At 47.0% G+C, this 12,449-nt stretch overlaps 1 protein-coding gene across 3 annotated transcripts in view; it reads right to left on the minus strand.

Moving 5' to 3' along the window:
* The window catches only part of LOC114781244 (cadherin-7-like), a 61,029-nt gene that overhangs the window by 14,405 nt on the left and 34,175 nt on the right, over positions 1–12,449 (minus strand). For all 3 annotated transcript variants that reach the window (XM_028967914.1, XM_028967915.1, XM_028967913.1), the window contains 5 exons: positions 11,623–11,790; positions 9,091–9,278; positions 6,114–6,367; positions 4,068–4,204; positions 2,054–2,175 (listed from right to left, as the gene is read on the minus strand). In XM_028967914.1, the coding sequence (XP_028823747.1) occupies positions 2,054–2,175; positions 4,068–4,204; positions 6,114–6,367; positions 9,091–9,278; positions 11,623–11,790 (869 nt within the window). The remainder of the gene's footprint in view (positions 1–2,053; positions 2,176–4,067; positions 4,205–6,113; positions 6,368–9,090; positions 9,279–11,622; positions 11,791–12,449) is intronic.

Genomic DNA, 12,449 nt, shown 5'->3' on the forward strand with positions numbered 1-12,449 from the left:
AAAGGAGGGCAGCATGTCATGCTAGCAACGCTCCGCTTTCCTAGAAAAACGCAACTGAGGCAACTGTGTAACATTTCAGCCCCGTGAAATGAAGGATCTGTTTGTTGAAGCTTACAAAGTGTAGTGATTGTCACATGTGATACACAGCAGCACAGCACACGGTGCACACAGTGAAATTTGTCCTCTGAATTGAACCAATCACCCTGAGTGAGCAGTGGGCAGCCATGACAGGCGCCCGGGGAGCAGTGTGTGGGGACGGTGCTTTGCTCAGTGGCACCTAAGTGGCACCTTGGCAGATCGGGATTCGAACCTGCAACCTTCTGATTACGGGGCGGCTTCCTTAACTGCTAGGCCACCACTGCCCCTTGAAGCTGAGTAGAAGTCTCTGGATGCTCTGGACGTGGCCAGAAGAGGACCTCACCACGGGTTATACTGATCTTAACGATTGCTCTTATCGTTAAATTCCATTCGGCCTCAAAGAAAACAAGCTTATACAACTTTCTGGCCACAATAGTGATGGAACAAGCAATAAAAAACTAACAGGCTTAATAATGAACAACAAACTCCAGTCTCACACGTGCGACACGTTGCCAGACGCACTTAATTATCTGACCTGTTTAATTAGCGGATCCTCGCAGGCCAGATTATTGAAGGGAATAGATGTTATCTGATAATTGTGTGAGACCCGCAGCCGGCAGGCTGGCGCTGAGAAGGCTGAACCCACCAAAAAACAAACGTGACCCTACAAGAGGCTCCCCTTTCTTCCACCAGCAAATGCATCATGGGCGAGACTTCACCTTCAAACTCTCGCCTGGCCATGACACGCATTCGTCATCCAGAGACAACGGCGAGAAACGCCGGCAGAACGCGAGAGAACGCGAGAAAGAGTTCCAGGCATCAGCTGTCATTTCAGCCGAAATCCCACGGAACCCGGAGAAATGCTCTTCGAAGCTGACGCCCATTTTCCTTCTCTTCTTCTTCTTCTTCTTTTTTTTTCTGTTGTTGTTGTTCCTCAGCAGCTCGGCCAACGCGCTGATGAATGACCGCGGATGCACATTAGCGGCTGCCAAATGACAATTTGCTAATCTATGTATCACTTTAATTAATTGCCCACATTTGGCTCCGTGGTCCGACTTCTCTTCTCCTCTCTGATTGCATTTTTCCAAATGCCAAATCCTGCTTTAAGGTATTACAACACTAACCCAGATCTGCTCGACTCGATTTCAAGCGTGGGCTCCGCAGGCTCCTATGATGCATTCGTCTGGCCAGTCAGGGTCTGCATGCAGGGACCGACTGACGCCTGCATCCATGTGTACTCGGAATAAGCACATTTACTAAGCACGAAAATGGATCGTTATAATCCCACTTGATCTATTAAGTTATTATGAGAAATTGTCCTATACACAGTACAGGCCAAACGTTTGGAGACACCTTCTCATTCAATGTGTTTTCTTTATCTTCATGACCATTTACGTTGGTAGATTCTCACTGAAGGCATCAAAACTATGAATGAACACATGTGGAGTTCTGTACTTAACAAAAAAAGGTGAAATAAGTGAAAACATGTTTTATATTCTAGTTTATTTGCTCTGATTACTGCTTTGAACACTCTTGGCATTCTCTCGATGTGCTTCAAGATGTCGTCACCTGAAATGCTTCTCCAACAGTCTTGAAGGAGTTCCCAGAGGTGTTTAGCACTTGTTGGTCCAGCTCACCCCAAACCATCTGGATTGGGTTCAGGTCCGGTGACTGTGGAGGTCAGGTCTCCACTTTTTGTTAAGTACAGAACTCCACATGTGTTCATTCATAGTTTTGATGCCTTCAGTGAGAATCTACCAACGTAAATGGTCATGAAGATAAAGAAAACACATAGAATGAGGAGGTGTGTCCAAACTTTTGGCCTGTACCGTATGTTATATTCCACTGTTCTTCTGGGATCTTCTGAAAGTCTCAGGGTGTCAAAAAATAAAGCATGAAGCAACGCAAACCTACAGTTTTCCGTACAAGAGTATAAAGTCGTGAAGGAGATGTTAATAGGGAAGGTTGGTCATACCTGCCCTGGTGCTGTATTCTCACACAGACGGGTCTCATAGTCGATGGCAAACATAGGGGCGTTGTCATTGATGTCCATCACGGTGATGAGGGCCACGCCCCTTCCCACCTGTGTCGGGTCTTCTAGAAAAAAGAAGTAAAGGAAGAAGGACAATTAAACCCATGCTGAGAGAGAGAAAAGATTGAAGACAATGAACGAGAAATTCAATCGTCCATTACGAAATGACGGCACGGACCGAGATGCCAATCGCCATGACAACATGTTATTAGCAAACATATTATTAATACACATCACATCCTTAAGTGCCTGGGGTGTCTTGGGTCCACGCCACCCGTTACGGAGGAGATGGGCAGGAGCAGATGGTTAGCAACCTTTTAATGTCCATGCACGCATGATTTTCATTCGTCCGTTTCAATACAAACGAAAGCAAGTTGCAGCTGCCCTGCAACAAATGTGACCTTGTGTAATATTTTACATAAATGTCAGGCCGGTGTTCATATGCGAACCTCCCCAATAATGTGGACTGCGTATGTCCAGGTTTTAGTACGAAATTGATATTTTCTGTACTGCAAAGAAAATATATGCAGGTAGCCAGTGAGTAATTATGTACAATTCTCGTTTTTTTTAAAAAAAGTTCACTTCCTCACCTTAAGGACAGGCAGAGGCGCGCGCTCTAATAAGGAGCTCATTCCGTATTTATTAGCCTGGTAAGTAGGTCCTGCGGGGCCAGGGATATTAAATACCTACTGCACAGGGCACTTAAAAAAACAACGGGAATCCGACCCCCCGCCTCCGTCCTTGAGGCGCGTCGGGCCCGAGGGGACGAGGGCATTTGCATTAGGAACAAGCGGGTGGCAGTCACCCCTGCACTGAGTCAGCACTTCTCTCATTCGCCACCACTCAGGGAGGGCCACAGGGTCAGAGCCAATCCCGAGCAAGAGCATTAACATTCCCCGGACGGTCCCACCCTGACCCAAATGCCACGCGGACAAAGGCGGGGGGACCCAAACGGCGTGGTGACGGATGAAAGTTTAAATGCAAGAGCTCCAGGTTTTTATACGAGTAAGAACTTAATTGAGCGCCGTGATTAAGTAACACGATTGGAATATGATGGAATATGGAAATGTGAAGTTATGGCTCATTAGGGGCTCGTGTTTATCATTAACATCGCTGGCTGTACACACTCAGCTGCCACTTTATTAGAAACGGGGTGATCTGAATCAGCATTGCACGTTTTTCTCGTTCTTTGCCAATCAGACACTCTCCCAACTCTCCTAACTAAGGTTTTTGGACGAATATGTGTCCAGGTATCGCACAGGAGTTCCGTGGGGCAGGGAAGTGGTGGCCTAGCGGTTAAGGAAGTGGCCCCGTAATCAGAAGGTTGCCGGTTCGAATCCCGACCCGCCAAGGTGCCACTGAGGTGCCACTGAGCAAAGCACCGTCCCCACACACTGCTCCCCGGGCGCCTGTCATGGTGGGATAAATGGGATAAATGCAGAGGACAAATTTCACTGTGTGCACCGTGTGCTGTGCTGCTGTGTATCACATGTGACAATCACTTCACTTCACTTCAATAGAAACCATTCTGTGGTTCCATTCCGTGGTTCGGCAGGTAGTCGGTGAGTAATTATGATGCTGTTCTCTGTATAAAAAAGTTCACTTCCTCACCGTAAGGAACCGGCAGAGCCGTGCTCTAATAAGGAGCTCTGGGATATTATATACCTAAAAAAACAAGGGGAATCCAACTGGATGCGGTTAAACGCTGCCACTCAGACGCTGTGTGACTGACCCCTCCTGACTTGCCTTGCTGCAGGCAATGCCACGTGACGGTCCCATAATTCATTTTGAAAGCTCACGACGTCACTCAGTGTTCTTCCTGACATTTTGGTAAAACCGGGTTAAATTATGTTGAGTGCATGACCACACCCTTTCGGGATGATGCACGCAAACCACTACAGACTGGCTGAGTACTGGAAAATGACGAAGCGGCGCATGGTGTGCGCTCCGTACTCACGGCTCTCCATGGCGAAGACGGTGATGTTGTGCATGGAGTTGACCTCCCGGTCCAGGGCCTTGGCCGTGCTGATGACGCCCGACGTGGCGTCCACGTTGAAGAAGCGCTCCAGGTCGGTGTTCCGGTCAATGGAGTACCTGCACGAGATGCGAGGGACGCGAGTGAGGCTTTTTACACATGCAAACACACAGCCAACAGCTAATTGCGCTTTTGGAATCGCTCCATTGGCGCGGCTCCAGCGTGCCACGCTGATACGTGCTCCCGCGACTCCTCGGGGCGAGGCTTTCTTCCGAAGTCGCAGTTCCCCAGTTGCAAGCCCGTGCGATAATTAACTGGTTTTCAAACAGCCTCAATCAGACGCTATTTTGTTGCCAGATGTGGCAGTTATCGCATCAATTCACTCTGAAGGCCAACGTGTCGCAAACATCAACCGGCGCATCCGACTCGGCATTCTGGGGTCAATTGCCTGTTTTCATGACGCTTCAAAAAAAACGTTTGAATCCCACTTCCTGAATGCCACGCGGCTTGAACTTTCCGCAAGAAAGTGAACAAGTCGCTGCTATTAATCTAAAGTGCATTGTTTAAAGCAGTTTAACTCTCAAGGCTCTGTTGGTTCCTGTATTATAATGGGATTTCAATCAGGAGAATGGAGCGCCGAGTGTGGGAAGCGCGGGAGCAAAAAGAGGCAATTTGCAACCACAATCGTCGTGTAATTTGATTTTCTGATTAAAATTACAGACAATCATAACAGACCAAGTGAGAGCGGCATGCAATATTCTTTCAATTAGCACGTAATTTGGAGGGGTCCCCGGAGTGAATAGGGCCAGGTTTTTCAGCATGAATGCCCCCTCTGTGCCTTTTTCGAATGCCACTGCTCTTGCTCACGCCCCTCGGGGGAATGGCCCCCTCTCGATTGCAGCATGGCATTTACGTTTCCTTCAAAGTGGCAGAGCAACGTGCCATCTGCTCTCCGTAAACGGCTCCGAGGGCACGCAGGGATCCGGAATGCCGCGGGCAGATTGCTGATAGCCACAGTTCTATAGATAGCTTGCTCGTCATCAATAATAGCCCATCGTCCATGGATACGGCACATGGCATGCGTTAGAGAGGATATTTTCATCATTTACATTTCATTTACATTTACAGCATTTATCAGACGCCCTTATCCAGAGCGACTTACAATCAATAGTTACAGGTACAGTCCCCCTGGAGCAATTTAGGGTTAAGTGTCTTGCTCAGGGACACAATGGTAGTAAGTGGGGTTTGAACCTGGGTCTTCTGGTTCACAGATCAGTGCGTTACCCACTAGGCTACTACCACCCTATCATGCACCCTATCATGCACGTTGGGGTCCAAATATGCCAATCATAGTCCAGTTAATCTGTTAATCTGCCTAATCCTGAGATGTCCATAGCATTTGCCAAATAAGAAAAATTCAGAAACCCAACTGGCACCTTTTTTGGCAAATTGCTCAGTGCAACAATCATGCATCTGGCAACGCTGCTTGCACTCCTTGTGCAGGTGTGACATTTTGATGGGATTTGAAAACGGGGCTCTATTTTGGTGCCGTTCCTGTTGTTTCGGATGTAGTCTTCCTCATCTTTGAAGATCATATCTTAATCTCCAAAGTAACGGCTTCGGTAAAGTACAAACGCAGCGTTCGACCGCGGCGGATAACATTTTATAAAAATAAAAATTGGAAAATGATAAAGAAATATGATATAAATGTGATTATAAAAAAAAAAAACCTTAAAACACCTGTGCACCAGAACGACTTTTATTGATTTCTACACTTACGCAGCCTGCCGAGCTGGCACGCGCTTCTGGGGCTGATTTCACCTTGCAGAGCAGCCTGAGGAGGACCGTCATGGCGAGTGTGTGTGCAGCGGAGGGCACGTTATTGACACGGAGCGCGTGATTAAGGAGGTTTTGTGGCGCAGGGCGGCTTTTATCGAGGGACTCCGCTATAGATTCTTTTGAAGGCCAGCACCTGCACTTTAGATGAGGGCTGAGAGACACACAGAGCAGAAGAGCGGGGATTCACACCTGATGGAGCTGCTGGTAGAGTCAGGGTCGTGCGCTGAGACGCTCCCGATGACGGTGCCAACCTTGGCCGCCTCCGACACCACCATCCTGCTGAGTGGCGTGGAGAAGACGGGCGGCTCGTTGACGTCCTCCACAGTCACGTGAACAGCAGCCGTGTCGCTGAAGGGGCCGAAAGTGAGGAACTGGGGGTCAATGTTGCGGTTGGTGGCCTCCACCTTGAGTGTAAAGGAGTTCTTCGTCTCAAAGTCCAGAGGCTGAGGGAGTCAGGGGAGGAACACAGTTAAACTACCTCCTTAATTCTTTACATAATGGTAGTGGCAACCATCTGGGTAATCTGGCAACCATTCCATGTCCATTAATTGGACATTTTCAACATCAACATGCATTCTTCACCATCTGGGGACTTCACCTTCCCGTTTCATCCTCTTTTGTCCTTAAAGTACTATTATTATATAATTCAGTGGTGAATTATATAATACTTTTAATAATTTTTTGTGTGTTTGTCCAATTTGATCTAATGCTCCAAAACCCTCCAATGTGGCTGAACTACAGCGAGTGGGTCAAAATTCCTCCACAGCTCTGTAAATACTCACTGCAAGTTTTTCACTTAAGAGACACATTTGGTGTTCACTTGTGTTGTCTTTGACACATATTTAATAGTTTTTAATGCCCGCAAACATTTAACTGTGACTAACACTTGAGGGAGCAAACGCTTTTTCACAAGACAGTAAGTCAATTAGACTTTTTGCCCACTACCTATAAATCGACATGCCTACGAATAACCAGTACATCAATATTTTATATCCTTAGGCCAAATACGAAGAGAAAGCTAAAGATCGTCAGAAAGACAGGCGGCTGTTTGCTCTATCGAATCTGTCCTCAGTTTGGCGTGTATTTTTTTTACGTGAAAAGCTCCCCCGCTATCGATTGCCTGAGGTACGGGCATCAGTTTGAAAGGCATTATCAAAATTGAGACATTTGGAGAAAATAATAACTTGGCTTATCGGCTCCGCTCACGAGCGTATTGTTCAAGCGGCACTCCGGGTTAGCATTGACGCGGCATTCCTCATTGTGCGGAAAACAATTCGCCGTCGCAAATTAGTAATCTCCAGACGAAACACAATGAAGGGCCAAATAAAGGGAGACGAAGCACAAAAGGCCCGAGCTAATACAGGCGTAAACGGCTTTGAAATTAGCGCGAGGAAGCTCCGTTTCCCCGGCAATAAATGATAACGTTATTATGTCTACAGACAGGCGGACGTTGTAATGGAAACCGCGGCGTTGTCACTTTCGCAGAAGGCACACGTGCATTAAAAATATGCATCAGGCAATTAAGCAATAAAGCCGAGCAGAATATTACAGGTGTTTAAAGCGCCGGCTTCCGGCAGCAGGATCTAGCATCTGGACATTATTACTGGACTGTAAAGTGAGATGTAAACAGCAGACCACGCTCATTATTTCCCGTTATGCCGCTGGAGGAGGCTTCCTTTGCGAGGGTCCAGGGCCGCCTTGTCTCTGTTTTTCTTCTAATTGAGCGCGGGGGTGATAAAATCCATCCATCCGAGGTGGGTCATGGTTGTCCTTGTTATTTTGTGCTCCTCATGGTTTAAATCGACTGGCCTGATCGCTGATTGGCAGGACGGGCCTCCCAGCGGCGAGCCTGGCTGACTGAGACGCTGCACCAGCATGGGGTTCTGGCTGCAGAATATGTGCAGGGTAATGCTTTCTGCAGATTGTAAGTTTCTGGATGATTGGAGGCCAAGTGGTGGCCTCAAACCTCCAAGCTTGTAAGTTTGAAGGCCGGCTCGGACCTTGTGTGGCCGGGTGTTGGAGCGGGTCGCTCTGGATAAAGGGCGTCTGAATAAAAAGTACTAGTGTGAATGCAATAATACATCACAAGATTTTGAGGAAAATGTTTACATTTCAAGCTTTTTATGTTATATGCTAAATTTTGCCAATGTTGTTTTGAAACATTTTCAATGTGAAAAGTATTTTTTTCTCACAAAACAAAAAGATGAGAGTTTTTAAGTTGGAAACTTAATCTATATTTCTGTTTCAGTTCTTTTTTTTTTTTTGCATCATTAAAAAAAGGATTACATTCACCGTTGCCATGACGATGGCACTCCAGGAGGTGTACACTGGGCCTAGTAAACCGCCTGTCCAATACCATGCATCCTCCATTACCAACAACTGTCCCAAATGCCTGACAAGCATTAGTGAAAGTGAAGTGATTGTCATTGTGAAGCACTGCAGCAGAGCACACTGTGACACGATGAAATGTGTCCTCTGTATTTAACCATCACCCTTGGTGAGCAGTGGGCAGCCATGACAGTCACACAGGGAGCAGTGTGTGGGGACAGTACCTGGACGAGGAGAACTTTAATGGCACCTTGGTGGTTCGGGATATGAACCGTAAACTTCCCGATTACACAGGTCCACGTCCTTACCTGCTAGGCCACCACTTTACTCACATACTTTACATTCAGTTTGAAGAATGGCTCTATAGAACTATGTAAAACCCATTTCTGATTGGCTGCCAGACCATGCACAGGTAGATCCAAATCCTTTAACATCTGGTTTGTCATAATTAACCGTACAAGCTGTAAGTAGAGTAAATTCTGTTTGTAGAGCATGTCCAGAACGCTGCTGCCAGTGTCTCCTATACGGAATTCTGAGTGCATGAGCCTTAAAGTAGTCAGTAACGCAGTTGGACAAAAAAAATGTACCGAGACGTGTCGTATAATTGTGTGCTGGTGTAACAGATGCAGAACTTTTTAACTTTTATGCAAAGTGCAAGCTGCTTTTCTTTTTTACCCCGCACATGGCTACAGACGGACCAACAGATGGCTTGCGAAAGAAGCTAATGTTTGGTTGTGCTTATGATTAAGCCGAGACAAAGGTCCCAGCGAGCAGCAACGAAGCCCGTGAGGCATATTTCTGAGTGATAATAAGACAGGATTCCAGGATGAAAAGTCACCTTCTGCAGAACGATGAGCCCCTCCTGCGTCTCCTCGTCCGTGGTGATGTTGAAAACGCCCGGCCCATCCCCGTCCACGATGCGGTAGTCCATTTCGGCGTTGGGGCCGTCGTCTGCGTCCGCCGCCTTCAGCTTGGCCACCACCGACGCCACGGGCAGGGACTCCGGCACGGCGTGCTTATACGACTCTGGGAATGTGAGGCGGTCGATTACCTTTGAATCACCTTTATCCGCTCGACATTGTTGTTTGATTGTCTTTTACTGTTTTTTACATCGACAGAAGGCATGTGGCCACGCCGTTCCTGGCGGCAGGAAATTCTGATAATACAGGGTGCATTTCATTCAACCCCGTCCAAACGGAGAAAACCAAAGGCTTTCCACAGATGAAAAACTTTACAAAAGTATATTACAGGCAAAATAACAAGCAAATAGGCAAAATTCGGAACCTTCGCAATGATAATATTTCAAATTGAGGTTGTGTACGTTGGTGGTTAATATTGTATTAGCATATTATTAGTACCAGAGGTGTACCAGAGGTTATATTCATACTTATATACATACTTTATGAGTAGGTTTACAACTCGACTGGGGTGGTAGTGGGTAACACACTCGCCTATGACCAGAAGACCCAGGTTCAAACCCCACTTACTACCATTGTGTCCCTGAGCAAGACACTTAACCCTGAGTGTCTCCAGGGGGGGACTGTGAAAGTGCAGTGAAAGTGCAGCGGTTGTCATTATGATGCACCGCACATGGTGACACAAAAAAAATGCGTCCTCTGTATTTAATCCATCACCATAGTGAGCAGTGGGTCCACCCCGATTACGGGTCCCCTCCCTTACCTGCTAGGTCCCCACTGCTCTGATAAATGCTCGACTACTTACTTTTTAAACTATCTATACGCTTCATTTTTTTTCACCAGTAATACGAAGCAATAATAATCACATGACACTGTTTAGCCAATCGGACGTGGCCGTGACCACAGACACACAGACAGATGAAAAATGGCAGATGCGACTGTCTCCAGTGCTAAAACCACAAATTACAGAAAGAATAAAGAATTCCAGTCTTTTATATAAACACTTTTTATCATTTAGCATCAATGCTAACACATATGAATAGCATATAAAAGAGAGTTCGTACGCTCAGATTTAGTCCATTGTGGAACTTATGTGTTGACAGTTGTGGGAAGCTCATTTTTGGATGAAAATGTTCAAATATTAGACAGAGAAGATGGGTGGCTTGAGAGAGGAGTGAGGGAACAAACCGTCACTCAACAGAGGTGGAGGCCTCAGACACAACTTATGTCCAACCTATAATGCTGCCCTTTCATCCATCCCCAGGAAATTCAGGCTCGATTCACACGTCCACCAGGTCGGCCACATTTAAAGACCCACTTAATGGGGACAGGAAGTAGATTTCGTCACATCTACCCACTCCCTCCCCCTGCCTTTGTATCACTTAACAAGCCTATTCAAGGCAGGATTGAGGTGAAACCAACCTGGAGGATAAATGTGTGGGGACAAGCCAACTTCCCTCAGATAGACAAAGTTCTGTGGATGCAGAATGAAACATCTCTACATTAAAGACAGAAAGCAAGTCCAGTTGCCACCTGGATGCCTGAGAATCTTCACAGACAGTCGTGGGTCTGCATATTGGAAGCGTTGCACAGAGCGGACAGAATAAGGGAATATGGGAATATGGCACTGAGAGCCATAAAGATAATCTCCCGCACCGCAGCATCGCCAATCATCATTAGATCCCAACACGAGCTCCACCCAGGCGGCCGCCTCCATCTCCATCCCCGCCGCTAATCTCCCCGCCGCTGTTCTGCCGGCGTGTAATCTTTCCAACGGTGTTTTAATTCGCGGCGGAACGGCGTCTCCATAACGATCCAGGAAATATTCTTTCAGCCACCTCGTCCCCCTCCACTTCCACCCCGCCGCCTTTCATTTCTCCTTCTCCTTCTCTTTCTTTGCCTTCTCCACCTCCATCTCACTGGAAGCCAGTTTTCCAGACATAAAGGATGAATCGGATAATTAGGACGGTGGGAAGCTGGACTGAGCGTCTTTTTTAGAAACTCAGCGTCTTTCCGTCCTCCCGGCTACGTCTTAATTAACACGGCACCGCTGTTTGTCTTGGGCCACTGTGGGCGGTGGAGTTAGAGCTTCAGACCCTGGTCCATCCCTTTCCTTGGGCCCAAGGTTTAATTCGAGTTGACCTCCAAACAGTTGGACGGGGGTGCAAAATTAAACCCAGCCTGGAAGACGGTGAGAGAAACTGACTCTGGACAGTCCTGCTTTCAGGAGCTCAAAGAACGGTGAACATGGATCTTCCTCTCTGTTTTTTCCTGAATCTCCAGGACGTTCTGGAGGAACTAAAAGACTTTGATAGTATATTGATGGAAAAAGGACCGGGTCCTCTTACATTTAGGACGAGTTTTCCTGATCAGTTCTATTTTGGAACAGAACAGTGTCGTCCATGCGTCCCCCTGATTTAACCACAGAAAACGGTCAAGTGGAGGCATCTTACTTCGTGAGAAGCGCGGAGGGTTGTCGTTGACATCGGTCAGCAGGACCGTGACGGAGGTGGTGCCGGACAGGCCACCCATCTGCCCCACCATGTCCTTGGCCTGGATGACCAGCACATACTGGTCCCGCGTCTCACGGTCCATGTTGGGCAGGGCGGTCCTCACCACGCCTGCAGAAGGGAGAGACAGGGAACAGAAGTGAAACTCCCGACCAATGCACTGAGCCTCCCCCAAGTCCTAGTGCCTGTCTGGAGATGCGAAGTCAAAAAAGAAATGGAGGAAACCACCAACCTTGGTCTACACAAGACGATTATACTGATGATTAACGACAAATATCTTGCCAAAGGTCAATTTCAAACGCTATCAAAACACTTAGCAACTTGGGGTGAAGTATTTCTCAGGAAGAACAGGCATTGTGGGAAGTCTGGCTGGTGGCCGGTAGCACGGCTCTCAGGACAAGAGCAGCACCATCAATACCGCAGCCAATTAACTTTAACTTTAAATCCTACATCGGAACGTCTGCACATGAAGTAATTACGGCCCGGCACAAAGCAGCCTCGGACTAAATTGGTTGTGAAAGAATATCCGTCTTAATGAAAATGAAATCAGAACTTTGTCATCAATTCACTGAAGATGAAAATCTGCATAAGCCCACCAAATTACTGGCAGGTTTTTTAACGTAAAATATTATTCTAATCCCCCTAAAGCAATTATTGCTGGATTCAAAGTTAATGGGCTCCAAATATTTGTCATTTATGTGAAAAGCGTCTTTTTCTGTTGAAAGGTGGTCATTGCTTTGCAAGGGGATAAAAAAAAAAGTCCACGTAAT

This window comes from Denticeps clupeoides, chromosome 2 (assembly GCF_900700375.1).
Source record: "Denticeps clupeoides chromosome 2, fDenClu1.1, whole genome shotgun sequence".
In the NCBI taxonomy this organism is placed as follows: Eukaryota; Metazoa; Chordata; class Actinopteri; order Clupeiformes; family Denticipitidae; genus Denticeps; species Denticeps clupeoides.